Raw genomic sequence first — 18,595 nt, 5'->3', positions numbered from 1 at the left:
GAGGAGGGGCCTTCCTCTTGAAGTTGGAAGGTGTCCCGGATTGCCGAGACCAGACGGACCACTAAGGCGGCCATCTGGGACAAGCGGTCCGGATCCAGATGCGTATCCGACTCTGCGAGTTCTCCTCCGGACGAAGGGTCCCCAACCAACGAGGACACCCTGGACAGCGAACCGGAGGGAGGAGGTGAAGGCGATGCATCCGAGGAGGAGAGGCGGTCCTGCCTGGGACGCTTGCTGGGGTGCCTGATCCTGGATGGTACGCCCTGAGAGAGAGCAGGTTGCGCAGGTGACGATGTCTCTACCAAGCGACCCATTAAGGAAAGGGTGGATTGGGAGATCTTCGATAGGTCAGTCACCGCCCAGGACAGGCCCATTCCGGTTCCATACTTCCAGCAGAAGGGTGCACGTCAGTGACTTGCAACTGAGGCGGCACGCTCTGGGTGGCCTGGCATGAGGCACAGGGGGGGGGGGGGGTCGCCTGACCCCTAGGAAACTTCACATTACATAATGGGTAGCCCTACCGAGGACCTGGGGCGCAGGATCCGCTGGGTCCGACATGACAGGTGTCAGGTAGCCAGAGAGGGTACAGAGGAGGGGAGCAGCGCTGGTCCTACCAGAGTGGAGCAAATTTAACCCTTGCTGGACGTGTCCCCGGGAGCAGGATGCAGCGGGTTGAGGTGGTCTGCGACGAGCTGGACAGCCTGCAGAGGAGGGAGCAGACCCAAGATGATGTCCCTCTCAGGCTGGCCGGGTACTTCTGGATTGAGCGGGCAGGAAGGGAAGCGCGGCGGGAAATGTAGGCTCTGTCCCCCTCCAGCCGCCCTGACAGACCAACGGCGCGAAGCCACCAACCCCGGCACTGCAGCGCTGCCGGGATTCCGGAGAAGAAGGGGTCCTTTTATGGGAGATCTCTCCCAGGACCAGAATAAAAAAGGGGGGAGGGCGGCTGGAAGCGCAGCGCCACCGCCCGCGAATCGCTAAGGCCGGTGGGGAAACCGCCGCACATGCGGAGTTAACCCCCGCAACCCCGTGCCGTGCAGACAGGTCCCCTCGTGGAATCTCCATGCCGAACGCCCTCCCAATAATAGAGAGTCCAGCCCCTGGTGACACACAGACAGACATACTTACCTGCCTTCATCTGTGTTCTTCACCCTTCTGACATGGACCAGCAGAGCCACCTCTTCAGTCCCTGGCACAAGTGACAGGGACCGGGTTGAAGGGCAAGAATAGGTGGCCCCATGGCTGGGGGGAGCAGGAAGGTCAAGTCCTCCTGGTCCACTTTGTCTTCTTGTGGGAGGCAGAGCAGGTGGAATAAGTGTCATCGGTCAGCCGCCCCGGGGATGCAGAGCTCTTTGTAGCCCTGGACCCCCAACCTAAAAGGGAAAATAAAAAGTAAAAAAAATAATGACAGCTACCCTGCAGAGCAGGGGGTCTGCCTCCTACGACACTATGCTAAAAACCGAGAGCTCTCTCCTGGCCGGAGGGGGGAAGGAGCTAACCGTTTTCAGCCTAGTGTCGCCTCCTAGTGGCAGCAAGCAGCTATACCCATGGTCTGTGTCCCCCAATGATAAGCGAGAAATTTGAGGCTTTATGACGCTCAAGCCACTTTTCCGCCAAGAAGAGGGGTATGGCATGGGCGGGTTGGCAGACCAGCCTCGTTCATCATTTTCTGCCCAGTTTGTGGCGTTGAAAATGACTTAAAGGGTTTCTACCACTTGCTGTGGACACATTTCGTTTTCAGACACTAGCGATCCGCTAGTGTCTGATGTACAATACAAGCCCAGTATTATATTCTTGAGCGCTCAGACATTGCCTGCGCCGAATGCCGGCGAATGCAGAGACGAACGGCGCAGCCGCGAGATTTCAGACGCCAGAAGCAGGGGGAGGATCGCTTTCACTAAGAGATGGGCGTGCTGGAGCGAGGAGCTGGGCGGCAGTTTATGAAGGTAGACGGAGCCTCTAGGTGCTGAAAAGACGCCCACATAGCACCTAGAGGCTCATTTGCATAAATATAAAAGTGCTTTTTTAAAGAAAACGGTGGAACGGAGGAATAAGGAGATTTTTGTATAACTTACCAGTTAAATCTCTTTCTCGCTCTTCCTTGGGGGACACAGACCTTGGGTATAGCTCAGCTCCCTAGGAGGCGTGACACTAAGTAAAACTGTTAAGCCCCTCCTCCATCAGCTATACCCTCAGCCTGGAGATAGAGGCTACCAGTTGCGTGTCCAAGTAGTGAAAGGATAACAACCAATAACGGAAACAACCAGCCAGCAACCCAACGGGGCGCCAGACCATAACCCTGTAACCAAACACAGAAGGGTGGGTGCTGTGTCCCCCAAGGAAGAGCGAGAAAGAGATTTAACTGGTAAGTTATACAAAAATCTCCTTTTCTCGCCCATTTTCCTTGGGGGACACAGACCTTGGGACGTTCAAGAGCAGTCCAAGAAGGGAGGGACCACAAACCCAAGGCGGAACACCACCAGAGCATCAGGAAACCGCTGCCTGCAAAACCAGGCGGCCCAAAGCAGCATCCGCTGATGCATGCGTATGCACCCTATAGAACTTTGTGAAAGTGTGCAGAGAGGACCAAGTGGCTGCTTTGCACAACTGTTCAGCCGAGGCCCGATGCCTCTGCGCCCAGGAAGCTCCGACTGCTCTGGTGGAATGAGCAGTGACGCCGAAAGGCGGAGGTCTGCCCTTGGCTCGATAAGCCTCAGACACCGCCAGTTTAATGAAACGGGCAATAGCCACCTTGGAGACCGCCAACCCTCTGCGCGAACCCTCCGGAACCACAAACAGGGAGTCCGTGCGCCGAAAGGACCCGGTGACCTCCAAGTAAATCCTCAACGCCCTGACCACATCCAGACGGTGCAGTTCCCGTTCTCTGGGGTGGGAAGGAGAGGGACAGAGCGACGGAAGGACGATGTCCTCATTGATGTGAAAGGCGGAGACCACCTTTGGCAGGAAAGTCGGGACAGGCCGAAGCACAACCTTATCCTGGTGGAAGATCAGGAAAGGTTCGGAGCAAGAAAGAGCCGCTAACTCCGACACCCGTCGGAGAGACGTGACGGCCACAAGAAAGATGACCTTGCAGGACAGAAGGCGAAGGGAGACCTCCCGTAAAGGCTCGAAGGGGGCTGATTGGAGCGCCGAGAGCACCACATTCAGGTCCCAGGAAGGAACTGGAGGGCGGTACGGCGGAACAGAGTGAGCCACCCCTTGTAAGAAGGTCTTAATTGGCCCTAGAGGGGCCAGGGGACGCTGGAGAAAAATAGACCGCGCCGAAATCTGACCCTTCAGAGAACTGAGGCACAGCCCCAGGTCCAGACCCGACTGGAGGAAGGACAGGATTGTGGGAAGAGAAAACCGGAGAGGTGGGATGCTCCGGGACTCACAGAACCCCAGATAGGACCTCCAAACCCGATAGTAGATCCTAGAGGATACGGGCTTACGAGCCCGGATCATGGTGCGGACTACGTCCGCGGAGAAACCCCGTCGCGTTAAGACGGCGGTCTCAATAGCCACGCCGTCAAACGTAGCGAGCCTAAATGCTCGTGGAAGATCGGTCCCTGAGAGAGAAGGTCTTCCCTGGAGGGCAGTGGCCACGGTGCGTCTGCCAACAGCAACATTAGGTCGGCGTACCAAGACCGGCGGGGCCAATCCGGGGCGATTAGAATCGCGGGGACGCCCTCTGCCGCGATCCTCCGAAGAACCCGTGGCAGGAGGGGAAAAGGAGGAAAGACGTACAGAAGGGAGAATTCGCGCCACGGAAGGACGAGCGCGTCGGCGCCGTATGCCTTCGGGTCCCGTGCCCTGGCCAGGTATAGGGGGACCTTGTGGTTGAATTTGGAGGCCATGAGGTCCACGTCGGGGCGACCCCAGCGAAGACAAAGGGCTTCGAACACCTCTGGGTGCAGGGACCATTCTCCCGGGTCGATGGTGGACCGGCTGAGGAAATCCGCCGCCCAGTTGTCCACCCCCGGGATGTAAATCGCAGATAAGGCCGGCACGTGCGTCTCCGCCCAGAGGAGAATGAGGGTCACCTCTTGCATCGCTGCAGCGCTGCGAGTGCCTCCCTGATGGTTTATGTATGCCACAGCCGTGGCATTGTCCGATTGGATCCGAACAGGGTGGCCCCTCAGCAGATGGGTCCAGTGTCTGAGGGACAGAAGAATCGCCCTCAGTTCCAGAATATTGATTGGAAGTCTGGACTCCGATAGAGACCAAACGCCCTGGACGGACCGGGGAGGGAAAACCCCCCCCCCCACCCCCGTAAGCTGGCATCTGTGGTACTCACCAGCCAGTTCAGTGGAAGGAAGGACTTCCCTCTTAGAGGGATATGCAACCACCAGCCGAGGGAAGCCCGAGCCAGGGGAGGCAGAAGAAAGGTCCTGTCCAGACTCCTCGGTGATTTGTCCCAGGCCGACAGAATTGCCCTCTGAAAGGTGCGGGATCGGAATTGTGCGAACGGCACCGCTTCGAAACAGGCAACCATCTTTCCCAACAACCGCATGCTGGATCTGAGGGAAGGGCGGTGATGACGGAGGAGACTGCGAACCGACCCGCGAAGGGCCAGACGCTTGTCCGACGGAAGGCGGACCTCCGCCAACTCTGTATCCAGGAGCATCCCCAGGAAGATCAGCCGTCTGGAGGGGGTAAGGGAAGATTTGGGGTGGTTGATAATCCAACCGAACCGCGTCAGGGTCTCCAGAGTGAGTTCCACACTGCGGGATGTCTGAGAGAAGGAGGGTGCCTTGACCAGGATGTCGTCCAAGTATGGGAGAAGAAAAACACTTCTTGAACGTAGAAGGGCCAAGACAGGGGCCAGGACCTTGGTGAACACTCGAGGAGCCGTCGCCAGACCAAAGGGAAGGGCGACGAATTGGAAGTGATCGTCCCCCACCGCGAATCGCAGGAAGCGGTGATGACATGGAGCAACCGGAACGTGGAGGTATGCATCCTGAATGTCGATTGAGGCCATGAAATCCCCTCTTTCCAGGGAGGCCACTGCGGACCTGAGAGACTCCATCCGGAATCTCTGCAGTCGGAGAAAACGGTTCAGGCGTTTTAGGTCCAAGATCGGACGCACTGAGCCTTCCTTCTTGGGAACCACAAAGAGGTTTGAGTAGAACCCCCTGAACCTTTCCGTCGGAGGCACGGGGGCGACGACACCCTTGTCCATTAGAGAGTGAATGGCCGCGAAGAAGGCGGCCACTCGTACGGGATCTCGCGGAGGACGGGATCGGAAGAAACGGTCTGGCGGAATGGACGCAAATTCGATTTTGTATCCGCAAGATACAATCTCGAGCGCCCATGCGTCTGAGATGTGGGCCCGCCATACGTTCCTGAATAGGAGAAGGCGGCCCCCCACCCGGGTGGGTGGGGGCGCACCTTCAGGCAGAGGGCTGCTGGCCTGTGGGAGCCCGTGCAGGCTGGGACTTGCGCCAGGTAGGTTGCGTCCGAAAAAACGGCTTCTTGCGTCTATCCTGGGCTGGGCCAGAGGAAGAAGAACTGGCCGCGGGTCTAGACCCGGTGGGCTTGCGAAAGGACCGAAAACGGGACGAACCAGCGCGACCACGGGGGGCGCCCATTGGCCTGGACTGGGGGAGGTGAGTACTCTTCCCACCCGTGGCCTCTGATATAAGTTCGTCCAGACGGGTTCCGAACAGGCGGGAACCCGTGAATGGTAGGCCGGCCAAAGAGCGTTTGGAAGCGGCGTCCGCCGCCCAAACCTTCAGCCAGAGTTCCCTCCTGACAGAAACTGCCAGGGCAGAGGAACGGGCAATGAGGGCACCCGCATCAAGGGAGGCCTCACAGACGAATTTTCCGGCCTGAACAATTAGTTGGGCTAAGGAACGGAGGTCCTGAACAGGGACGTCCGACCCTAACTCCCGTTCCAGTTGCAAACCCCATTCAGAGACCGCTTTGCCAACCCAGGCGGAGGCAAAGACCGGTCTAAGGGCCGAACCAGAGGCAGTAAATATGGCCTTGGAGAGGGATTCCGTACGACGGTCCTCAACAGACTGGAGGGAAGATCCGTCCTGTACAGGAATAGTAGTGCTTTTGGACAGGCGAGCCACGGGAGGATCAACCTTAGGCGGGGATGTCCACGTGGTCACAGAATCCGCTGGAAAGGGATAACAAATGTCCAGCTTTTTGGGTGTAATAAAGCGGACGTTAGGCCGAGTCCAAGCCTTGGATACCACAGAAGAAAAATCAGCGTGTATGGGAAAAACCTTGGAGGCCTGTTTGGGGCGGAGAAAGGACACGCCGGCCTGTTCAGAGCTGGGGGGGGTCATCGTGTAGCTGAAAGGTATCACGGATGCTAGTGACAAGATGCCCCACCGCGGACGCCAATTTGGACGGAAGCTCTGAGTCCATGTCCACGTCCGAATCCGCCAGTTCTCCCTCAGAAAGCGTATCCCTTTGAGAGGATAGACTTGACTGAGCTCGCACGCATGGCGGAGAGAGCGAAGCATCTGGAGAAGATGTGCGCTCAACCCTTGAACGTTTCTGAGTATGCCGGGCCCTGGAAGATTCGCTGGGAGGCAGGGAACCAGTGGGGGCGGCAGAAACGGTAGTCCCAGCGGGTGCGACAGGGATTGTGGCAGCCTGCGGGAGAGGCGGTCTATCCACGAGACGGCCCACTACGTGTGTAAGGCTTTCCACCGCCTGAGACAGAGACCTAGCCCAGTCAGGGGGTTCAGAGGCACCGGGGGGCGCAGCGGGAAGCGGGCCCTGGCACCGGGGCCTGACATGCAAGGCAATGCGGCTCAGATTGCCCACGCGGAAAAAGTTCCTTACAGGCGGTACAGGCATGGTACCAGGGTTTGGGGGCACCTGTGGGATCTGACATGCTGAAGTGTGGTTGTACTCTAATATAGAGACCACAAAGGGTTATAGCAGCTATGACCAGGAGGGTTAGGAGAGGGTTAACTGTCCTACCAGTGCCTCAGAAGAACGTCAGGAGATGGCCCAGATCAGCAGCAGCAGAGAAGCAGTGAACAGCAGAGAGCAGCAGAGAGCGCCCACAGAAGCCGAGCGATGTACACAGGAGGTTAGAGTCCCCCACCGTGTCCCAGCTTCCTGTCAGGAGTGAGGAAGCGCGGGAAACCTCAGCAGAAAGCGCGGGGAACAAGCTCCGCCCCCTCCAGCGCTTGAAATGTCTCCTGTGAAGGAGAACGTAGCTCCGCCCCCAAAATGACGCGCGCGTAAGCCCCGCCCCCTGCCGGGACCGCTAAGCCCCGCCCCCCGTTCTCGGCGGGAAGGGGGAGAGAGAGAAGAGAAAAATGGAGTCAGCCCCGAATGAGGGAGGGGAGGGGGAGGGGGGGGGGAGAAAGATAGCAGCGTGGGGGGGGGGGGAACGGCGTGGGGGTGCTGAGGATGCTGCTGTGCTGCATTGTCCTGCAGATGAGCGCTCAGAATGAGCGACCACGGGTGCCCCCCTTACCCAGAGGGGTAGATGCTGCAGATAGGGACGGGGTATGGGCTGGAATAGCCATCTCACCGTCCGACGTCTTCACCCTCAGTCCTTTCCAGCAGGGTCGCCCCTTCAGCCACTGGCACCGCAGTGGCAGGAAGCTGGAAGAGGGGCTTGGCGTGCGGGCGACCCCCTAGCTGGCGGGATGTAGGGGAGCCATTGCTGCCCAGATCCTCCTATTGCTTCTGTGGGGGAGGCAGCAGTGCAGATAAGTTGGCACTGGCACAGCTCAACCCCGGGAGAAACAGAGAGGTCTAATGCGTCTCTGGTATCCCTAGGAAAAAATAAAATAACAAAATTAGAAGAAAAAGTAAAAATAACAAGGAGAAAACAGCCCTGCAGTAGCAGGGAGTGTCTTGCCTCCTTGGACACTAAGCTAAAACTGGTAGCCTCTATCTCCAGGCTGAGGGTATAGCTGATGGAGGAGGGGCTTAACAGTTTTACTTAGTGTCACGCCTCCTAGGGAGCTGAGCTATACCCAAGGTCTGTGTCCCCCAAGGAAAATGGGCGAGAAATAATACTTGGCTTGTATGGTACATCAGACACTAGCGGATCGCTAGTGTCTGAAAACGAAATGTGTCCACAGCAAGTGGTAGAAACCCTTTAAATCTATGCCAGCAAGTGAGTTGGTGTAGATTTTAGTATGCTGCATGGCCTGATGGAGGAAGTGCCAAAGTGATGTAGAGGCCTGCACCAACACATAACTTTGGCGCATACACCAGCAGCGCAGAGGGTCTAAGCCCGGTGTCTAAATCGCCAGTCTTAATAAATGTTCCCCTAAAAGTTATGTTTTAGCATAACCTTATTTTTGGATAGTCAGTTGTTGTTGGTGCAAACTGAGCCAAAAGTGTTGTGCATTTGGCTTACTAAGGTCTACCCCATTTTGTCTGTTCTGCATTTTCTCTTAATGCAATCTGTTAAGCAGAAAGACAGATGTAATAGTAGTGTCAGTCCTGTTTAGGATGAAAGGGTTTTTCAGACCTTAAACATCACTGTTGCAGCTGTATAAGTACGTAGTGCTGCTATCCCACCTATCATACTATGGGACAATAACAGTGAATCCCACCTGTCTGCAATACATTTATCTTTGCCGAGAACCCATAATGTATAAAGCTCATATTAATCCTATACATTAGAATCCAAACAACCAGAGAGACTTACCTCTACGACCTTGCGCTCCACTTCTGCACCATCAATGTAATAAACATCTGTGATAACACGAGTGACCACCGTTCGTACTTCCCGAACTGTTCGAACATGCCGATGAACACTGCGGCCAGGAGCAGGACGAGGTAGTTCAAAGTCATCCTCTCCCTTAAGAGGGGAAGAAATAAACGGGAGCCTTTAATAGCCTATTTTATTTACAACATTTAGAAATGTGTGGATTTCTGGAAGCTTATTTTCAGCAATGTGAAATACGGCAGATGAATGTTCACTTTGGACAAATGCTATCCGCAATATCATGTAAAGCTAGCAATACACATTAGATAAGACCCAGCTGACCCTACCCATGGGATTGGCCATTGATCTTACATGTTTGAAGGCCTCCCAACCTTTTCGCTGACATCGAGGGAGGAAAGGCAATTTGGATTTACAAACAAGTGCAAGCTCAACCAAGTCAGGAGAAATTTCCATTACATCTATTTCTAAAGTGTAAATTGGAATCCCAGAGGGTGATTTTCCAGAAGTGTCTGAATCTGGACCTGCATACAGCCAGGCAGATATTCTGAGGAGACACCCCTTTAAAATTAATAGGGAACTGCTGTCAAAAAATAGTTTTACAGAGTCTGAAAGGCTCATACTGATGACCTCTGGTAACACAGCCTATAAGCCATACTTCGTGACACGTATACACACATTGCTGTAAACCTTTCTTACTTCCATGTATACCGATCAAAAGGTAGAAGGAATTAGAAGCCCTCTCTCTCACCGTTTCCAGTCAGTGATGTGGATTATATTCAATCAGGTACAGAATGTTTTTGCAAAGGCACAGGAGCAAATAGATCTATGTAGTTAATGTTTTTTTTTCTGATGTCGGGTCCCTCACACGGAATAAGGGGGGGGGGGGGGGGTTGCAAAAACGAGATTTTTGTATAACTTACCAGTAAAATCTCTTTCTCGCTCTTTCCTTGGGGGACACAGAAGACCTTGGGTATAGCTCATCTCCATAGGAGGCGTGACACTAAGTGAAAGCTGTTAAGCCCCTCCTCCACAGCTATACCCTCAGCCTGGAGAGAGACACTGCCAGTTGCGTGTCCAAGTAGTGAAAAAAGGCAAAGTCCAAAAGTGGAACCAACTAGCCAACTACCCAACGGGGAACCCCAAACTCGGAAACCGTGTAGAGAAAAACAAATGAATGGGTGGGTGCTGTGTCCCCCAAGGAAAGAGCGAGAAAGAGATTTTACTGGTAAGTTATACAAAAATCTCGTTTTCTCGCCCAGTTTCCTTGGGGGACACAGAAGACCTTGGGATGTTCAAAAGCAGTCCAAAAGGGGAGGGACCACAGCACCAAGGCGAAGCACCCGAAGGCATCCAGGAACCGCCGCCCGCACACCCAGGCGGGCCAAGGCAGCACCCGCCGAAGCCCGAGTAAGCCCCCTGCAGAACTCGGTAAGGCGTGCAAGGAAGACCAGTGGCCACCTTGCCCAAATGCATGGCCGAAGCCCAATGCCTCCGGCCCAGGAGGCACCGACCGCTCTGGTGAAATGAATGGTGACATCAAGGCAGACCCCTGCCCCTGGTGCGGCAACCTCAGCAATAGCCAATCTGATAAAGCTGAGAAAAGCCATCCCGGAGGCAGTCAACCCTAAGCACGGACCGCCTGGAAACACAAGAGACCGAACATCGACAAGAGTCGGAGATCTCCAAGCAAAACTGCAAAGCCCAAACAACATATAGGCAAACACCACCTTCAGAAGGAAGGAAGACATGGGATGTAGAACAACCCTGACCTGGGGAAAGACAGAAGGCTCGGAACAAGAAGGGCCGCCATTCAGGCACCCGTCCGAGACACGACGGCTACGGAAACAACCGTACAGGGCAGAAGAGGTAGAGAGAACTTCTGTAACTGCTCCAAGGGAAAGATCGGAGCGCCGAGAACTCAGCATGCAGCTCCCAGGGCGGTACCGGAGGACAGTACAGAGGAACCAAAGAGCCACTCCGAGGAAGAAGGTCTGGACAGGCCCCGAGGGCCAGGGAACGCTGGAAGAGGAAGGACAGCGCCGACACTTGACACTTCAAGCAAAAGAGTCCCAGTCCCAGGTCCAGGCCGGACTGGAGAAAGACAGAACCATGGGGGGGGGGAGAAGGGCAGAGTGGGGAATGCCCAGCTACCCACAGACACCCAGACAAAAAAACCCTAAGTCCAACGACAGATCCTGGACGAAACACAGCCAGGAGCGAACAGTAGCGAGCCCGCTGGAGTCACCTGGGCAAGCGGGTAAAAACCCAATGTGACCAGGCGCAGACCAGTAACACGGGCAGAAGGGTCGGCAAAACTGGTCCCGTCGGCCTCCGAGCAACGTTGTCCCGTATCCACCCGGAGTGGGGGAGCAGAAGGACAGACGGAAGGGAACCGAAGGGTCCGCCCAGCATCCGCCAGATGCCAGGACAAGACAGGCTAAAGTCCATGCTGATGTAGCCACCACAGGAAGACTATCTACAGTCCTGGTGTGGGAGATCTAAGGACAATCTGGACCGAAGGGCAGTCCCCCCAAGTTACCAGAAGGTAAGTCTACAGCAGGACCATAGCCTAGAACGGAAGCGCAATCTGCACCCAGCGGGAGGACAGAACGCGGTAGACCCAGCAAGAGGCACACAGCTAATACAGCCAGTGTGAACAAGGGAGACAGTACGAGACCAAAGGAACACCGGAATCATCCACATGAACAACCATGCTCCCCCCCAGAGGGGAGGACAGTGAAGGGACAGCCTCTGAAGCCTGGCCGGGGCAGAAGCCACATCGGAGCGATCTGTACCGAACGGGGAGCCAAACAGAGCCGGCGAGACAAGGTAGTCGAGACAGAGGCCGGCATCACACCCTCCAACCGAAAGGAGGAGTGGGCAGCAGGGAAGCCATAGGACAGCCCAAAAGCAGAACCCTGCTACACTGTGAGACGCCCGGTTCACCGCCTCGCAGAAGGCAAATACCCTGAAGAACCCAAGGTGGAGGTCCTCCGGACCTGGGTAATCGAGCATCCAAGAGAAGTTGGGTGATCTTCCCGAGAAGAGTGGCCCGAACCTGGTAGCAGATCAGACCGAAGCTTAGAGGGCGCCAAGAGGAAGGACTCATACCACACTGCATCCGAAGAGGAGAAAATGGTAGTAGGCGAAGGAACCATAGTCCCGCCAGAGCCAACGAAGAATCCGAGGGGCGCTGCAGACAACAGCACGCATCTAGGAACCACGAACACTTCCCGGGAGGAAGGGCCAACGAAATGAATGAGTACCACCCAGCTCTGTGCAGTAGAGAGCATAGAGCCCTCCGGGTCAGGTGGACAGAACGATCTCTGTAGAGACGAGTGCAAGGCTTGCGGCAAGTAACCCAAGAGAACAAAGGGATGTCGCAGGAAGGAGGGGAGGCATACGTACGAGCAGCCCCGTAAGCAGTGAGAAGGCCAACCCACCTACGGGAGGAGAAGGCATAAACGGCCCAAACAACGCACATGAAACGGCCGCTCCCTGCAAAAAAGTCACTCAGAGAAGAGGGCCAGCCACAGAGTGCCCCAGCATCTATGGAAGTGCAAAGTGCAACCTGAAAGGGAGTTATGCACAAGCCTAGCATGGCACGCGATGGAACGAAAGCAGTCCGCCCCGAAAGGGGGGAAATGTACCTGGCAAACTGCAGTCGGCAAGAGTGCAAAGGCCCACCCCAAAAGGGGGTGACGCCTAAGGCTGTACCTACTCCAGAGACATAGGACATACCATATAATCCAGCAGGAACGCAGGAGGTCCACCTAGTGAAAGGGGGACATGCACAGGGTTATCCTAGCATTAAGAGAGCGTGCAATAATTCCCCCAACACCGAACTTTGTGAGAGTGCAACCACTCCGCCAATGAAGGGGACATGTACAAGTCCAGCACAGCACGTACAAGGACAGCCGTGAATCTCATGAGCGTGCAAAAGTCCGCCCATGGAATGAGGGGTGGTCACGCACAAGGCCAGCACCGAATCCAATGGGAGTGCAAGCGTTCCACCCATGTTAGAGGCCATGCTCATGGCCAGCAACGTATCCGGCTAGAGTGCAGTATGCCGCCCGGAAAAAAAGGGGGGGGGGGGGCATGCACATGGCCAGCATCTCATCCAGGGAGAGTGAGAGCACCCTGCCATGTACGGGAGTCATGCACATAGCCAGCAACGTACTGGCGAGAGACAAACACAGTCAGTGAGAATGTGTGTATGTCGCCTGAGGAAGGGAGGCATGCCCATGGCCGGCAGCGAATCCAGTGAGAGTGCGTACACCGCCCACGGAAGAGGGGCCATGCATGCACCCCGCCATGGAAGGGGTTCATGCACATGGCCAGCAACGCACCGGCGAGAGAACAACCACAGACAGAGGGAGTGTATGTATGCCGCCTGAGGGAAGGAGGCGTGCCCAAGGCCGGCAGCGAATCCAATGAGAGTGCAGCATACCACCTATGGAAGGGGGTCATGCCTATGGCCAGCCGCGAATCCAGTGAAAGTGCAGCGTTCCGCCTATGGAAGCGTGTCGTGCACCTGGCCAGCACCGCATCCGGTGAGAGTGCAGATTTCCGCCTAAGAAAAGGGGGACATGCACATGATCGGCAACAAATCCAGTGAGAGTATAGCATTCCGCCAATGGAAGGGGGTCACGCACATGGTCGACCGCGAATCCAGCGAGAGTGCTGCGTTCCGCCTATGGAAGGGGGACGTGCACATGGCCAGCACCGTATCTGGTGAGAGTGCATTATTCCGCCTATGGAAGGGGGTCACGCACACGGCTGGCAGCGAATCCAGTGAGAGTGCAGCGTTCCGCCTATGGAAGGGGGTCGTGCACATGGCCAGCACCGTATCCGGTGAAACTGCAGCAATCCGCCTAAGAAGGTGGGTCATACACAGAGCCAGCCCGCAGCCAGGGAGAGTGCAGTATCCCGCCTAGGAGGGGGGGGGGGGTCATGCCCATGGCAGGCACCATACCTGGAGAGGGTGACGAATGCTGCCTACAGAACTGACCGCATGCACTTGGCCCGCGCTGCATCCCGGGAGAGGGCAAGAAACCGCCTAAAAGGGGAAATGCACCTGGCAGCGACGCAGGCTGGGAGCGCGAAACCATGCCGCCTATGGAAGGGGGGCATGCAGACAGGTAGTACTACTGCGATGAGGCTGCAGCGTCCTGCGCAGCCCACAAGAATCTGATAGACATCCGTTTATTCATTATTATTTCATATTTTATTTATATCATTATTTATTTATTTATTTATTTTTTAAAACAACCTCTCTGAGGCTAAAGGGGAACCACCATATAGGGGCACAGATTCTCTTGATGCAAGAAAAAAAGGGGTGGCCAACCATACAGGCCCATTGGGAGCCGGCCTGCACCCAAAGGGTTAACTGGGGGCCGGCGCTGCGATCCACTGGGGGCGGAGGAAGCCCCAGGCGGGAAGAATTCGCGCCTGGAGAAATACCCGCCCCCTCCAACAAAGGCCAGAATTTCGCGGCCTAGTAGGCCGTAAAGCCGGGGCCTAAATTTGTGCGGCGCCCGGCCGACCGGGGCCGCATAGTATTATATACCGCCGGAACTGAGGCGGAGCGGCGCATTAAACCGGCCGCGGGAGCCCACCCCGCAGGCCGGAAGAGTCAGGGGCCCAAATGGAGTGCCGGAATTGCGGCCCCGCAGGCGGCCCAGCAGGTCATTGCGGCGCCCGGCCGCACCGGAATGTCCATGCCGGCCGGAGGCGAGGTCTGTCAGGAGCGGGCCCCAGGCCCTGAGCAACGCTCCGGTAAGGAGATGGGGGGACCCAGAGATCGGGTGCCCGCGTAGTATTATATACCGGCGGGACATCAAAAGATAAAGGGGGACAGCAGCTGCATGTCCTATGGGGGCCAGGAAGGGGGGGGGGGGAAGCAGGGAGCAGATTGCCGCCCTGCGGCACCCCTCAGCAGTGGAAGAGTTAAGGTTTGTCCAGGGATTCGAACTCATGCCCTCTACCATCAGAGGCAAGGCATTTACCCTCACAGCTATGAAGCTGTTCAGAGGCACAGTATGGGGGTCAGGCCCGCAGGAGACCGGGTGGTGGTGGTAGGAGGTGGTGGTGGTGGTAGGGGGGGGGGGGGGGGGACGGGGGACGTAGGGCTGGAGAAGCCAATCTCTCACCATAGCCGTCTTCACCCTCGGTCCATTCCAGCAGGGTTGCCCCTTCAGCTACTGGCACCGTAGTGGCAGGACGCTGGAAGAGGGGCTTGGCGTGCGGGCGACCCTTGCGCTGGTGGGATACAGGGGAGCTGGGCTGCCCTGGTCCTCCTTGCCTTCTGTGGGGGAGGCAGCAGTGCGGGTGACCGGCACTGGCGCAGCTCGACCCCGGGAGAAACAGAGAGGTCTAGTGCGTCTCTGTTGTCCCTGATGATCTGGAACAAAAAGAAAAGAAAAAGTAAAAATCAAAATTTAAACAAGGAGAAAACAGCCCTGCAGTAGCAGGGAGTGTCTTGCCTCCTTGGACACTAAGCAAAAACTGGGAGTCTCTCTCTCCAGGCTGAGGGTATAGCTGTGGAGGAGGGGCTTAACAGCTTTCACTTAGTGTCACGCCTCCTATGGAGATGAGCTATACCCAAGGTCTTCTGTGTCCCCCAAGGAAACTGGGCGAGAAAGCAGCATCATCCATGAGGCTAAGGAGACTCGTCCCCATCTGCCATTGGCTCTCTAGCCCCCCCCTTATAGGTGGTCCTATAAGTGACTGACAGCTATCTCTGTATGCAGTCATAGGGAGAAGCCTGTCAATCACTGATCGGACCGCCTCCTTGATTGCAAAGGCAGGTATATCATATATATATAGCTACACAATGATAAGTCGCAAGACACACCGGGCATGTCATGTCACAGTGGCAGTGCGACGCCACAGCCTATCATTATAAAAATTGTTGCGCCACATTGGTACAACAAAATGTTGCGCAACACATGTCATCATGTAGCCCTAGCCTTAAATGGGCAGGGCACTGTGGAGGTCACTGTTAAAGGGGTTGTCCGGGTTCAGAGTTGAACCCGGACATAACCTCATTTTCACCCAGGCAGCCCCCCCTGAGGCTAGCATCGGAGCATCTCCTGCTCCAATGGGCTCTCTTGTCCTGCGCTAAATCATAACACACTGCTGGGCGGAAGCTTCCACCCGACAGTGTGTTCGGTGATGTCACCGGCTCTGATGGGCTAGGGCAGCTCTAAATCCTGCCCATCAGTCACCAGGCTTCCTGGCAGCCCCATGGAGAGCCTGGTACATCACCGGATCTCCAAAAAATGCCTTTGCCCTGCACTATTTAGCGCAGGGCAAAAAAGAATGAACTGCTCCGATGCTCAAGTCATGGGGGCTGCCTGGGTGAAAATGGAGGGATGTCTAGGTTCAGCTCTGAACCCAGACAACCTCTTTAAAGGGGGCAGGGGCCACTATTAAAGGGGTATTCACCGTGGAGGTCCAGGTCACCGTTAAGGGGGCAGGCGCTGTGGAGGTCACCGTTAAGGGGGCAGGCGCTGTGGAGGTCACCGTTAAGGGGGCAGGCGCTGTGGAGGTCACCGTTAAGGGGGCAGGCGCTGTGGAGGTCACCGTTAAGGGGGCAGGCGCTGTGGAGGTCACCGTTAAGGGGGCAGGCGCTGTGGAGGTCACTGTTATGGGGATACTGTCAATATATTTTAACAACACACAGAAACATTAAATGAAATAGATCAATTATACCCGTGCGAAGCCGGGTCCTTCTGCTAGTAAATGAATAAAATACAAGTTATACTGAATCTTTTCCCACAAAACTATATCAATCTGCTCAGCTCCTCCTGCTCTATAACATGCTACTTGCAGACTACTTAGCATTTTCATGGCGACAGGTTCCCTTTAAAAAGCTACATCAAACAAGGCTGAGAGACCATGTATTTCCATGTTGAGTAGTACAATGTATGTTACCTGACTGTGCAAAGACTCCGTGTCATCTCTCTCTCCTTGTTTTTGTGTGGTTTCCGATTTTTCGTTCTCCTTTAATACCTTCAGATTTTGTAGACCAGATCCTTCACCAACCTTAGATGCTGGGTTCGGCCCGATGTCTGTTTGGGTTGAAGAGGACACAACTGCAGTTTTAGGTTCTTCCACATTCACAGTCTGAACTTCTTTGTTTCTAGAACCCAAAGATAAATGTTCCTCTGCGTCAGATTGTGGGGTGGGAGATTGAGCAGGTGTCTTTTTTCGCTCTCTCTCTGCATCATGTTGATTTTCTTCCTGACAAGGTTCTGTTTCCATGGCCTCCTGATCAGAGGATATGTCCTGGACAGAACTTTCTGGTAGGGAGGGACGATCTTTGACCTGATCATTGCAGATTTCTTTTATGTTTTGAGACGCAATTGGTGCTCCATCGTTTCCTTTACTGGAGAACTGGAAATAATTTGCCCTGCAAATAACACAATGTGGAGTATCAGCACTTCATCCTCCAGGTCTGAACAACTGTTTAAAGGGGTATTATCTTAATGATCACTGTTAAATCTGTTAATGATTTAACAGTGATCATTTTTCTAAATATATTTAATTTACAAATCCCCACCCCTTAGAAAAAAAATAAACCTATACTTACCTGACTGTTGTCTTCCGTCTCCCCTCAGGAATCGCGGAGGGCGCGCGTGCGCAGACGTCTTCTTTTTTTCTCCCGGCCGGCCGCTGCACTGAACACGCACGCAGAGTCCGCGCATGCTCCCTGGTGACTTCTTCCTGGCAAGTATACTATACTGGCCAGGAAGAAGTCACCAGGGCGCATGCGCGGACTCTGCGTGCGCATTCAGTACAGCGCGCGGCCCGGACGGGAGAAGACATCAATGAAGATGGAGCCCGCCCCCTGCCGAAACCAGGAAGTGGACAGCACACCGGGTGCAGGTGAGTATAAACCTGCGTCTTGAGAAAACCCCTTTAAGGAATGTGCGACCTGTTAGTTACCATTTCCACTGTTATCATGCAGTCATTTATATGTGTACCCTTACCTCTCCTTGGTTAACCCCTTCAGGACCCTGCCATTTTTCACCTTAAAAGACAAGGCCATTTTTTAGAAAGTCTGACATGTCACTTTATGTGGTAATAACTTCAAAACGCTTTTACTTATCCAGGCCATTATGAGACAGTTTCCTTATCACATATTGTAAAATAGAGTCAAAATATTTCATTTCTATTTATAAAAAAAAAATACCAAATTTACAAAATTTCTATTTTGCTACTTTGATAATAGAAAGTAATACCTCCAAAAAATAGTTATTACTTTACATTCCCCATATGTCTACTTCATGTTTGGATCATTTTAAAAATGAGATTTTATTTTTTTGAAGGCTTAGAAGTTTAGAAGCAAATCTTGAAATTTTTAAGAAAATTTCCAAAACCCAATTTTATCAGGACCAGTTCAGTTAGAAAGTCACTTTCTGTGGCTTTCATATTAGAAACCACCCATAAGTCACTCTATTTTAGAAACTACACACCTCAAGGTATTCAAAACCGATTTTACAAACTTTCTTAACCCTTTAGGTAAAGTTTCAGAATTTCACTTTGTCAGATTTTCCATTTTAATAATTCTTTCCAGTAACAAAGCAAGGGTTAACAGCCAAACAAAACTCAATATTTATTGCCCTAAATCTGTAGTTTGCAGAAACACCCCATGTGGCCGTAAACTGCTACACGGGCACACGGCAGGGCGCAGAAGGAAAGGAACGCCATATGGTTTTTGGAAGGCAGGTTTCACTGGGATAAATTTAAGTTGCCGTGTCACATTTGAAGACCCCCTGATGCACCCCTAGAGTAGAAACTCCAAAAAATTGACCCTATTTTGGAAACTACGGGATAAGGTGGCAGTTTTGTTGGTACTATTTTAGGATACATATGATTTTTGCTTGCTCTATATTACACTTTTTGTGAGGCAAGGTAACAAAAAAT

The 18,595-nt window shown here is 54.2% G+C and overlaps 1 protein-coding gene across 1 annotated transcript in view; it reads right to left on the bottom strand.

Annotated features, from left to right (window-relative positions):
• TP53BP1 (tumor protein p53 binding protein 1) overlaps positions 1–18,595 on the bottom strand; it is a 126,518-nt gene that overhangs the window by 35,346 nt on the left and 72,577 nt on the right. The window contains 2 exon segments of the mRNA XM_044279559.1: positions 8,642–8,794; positions 16,601–17,078. Coding sequence (XP_044135494.1) covers positions 8,642–8,794; positions 16,601–17,078 — 631 coding nt within the window.

This window comes from Bufo gargarizans, chromosome 2 (genome assembly GCF_014858855.1).
Source record: "Bufo gargarizans isolate SCDJY-AF-19 chromosome 2, ASM1485885v1, whole genome shotgun sequence".
Lineage (NCBI taxonomy): Eukaryota > Metazoa > Chordata > Amphibia > Anura > Bufonidae > Bufo > Bufo gargarizans.
The sequence above is the reverse complement of the archived record's forward strand: the minus strand, read 5'-3'. Positions and strand labels throughout refer to the sequence as shown.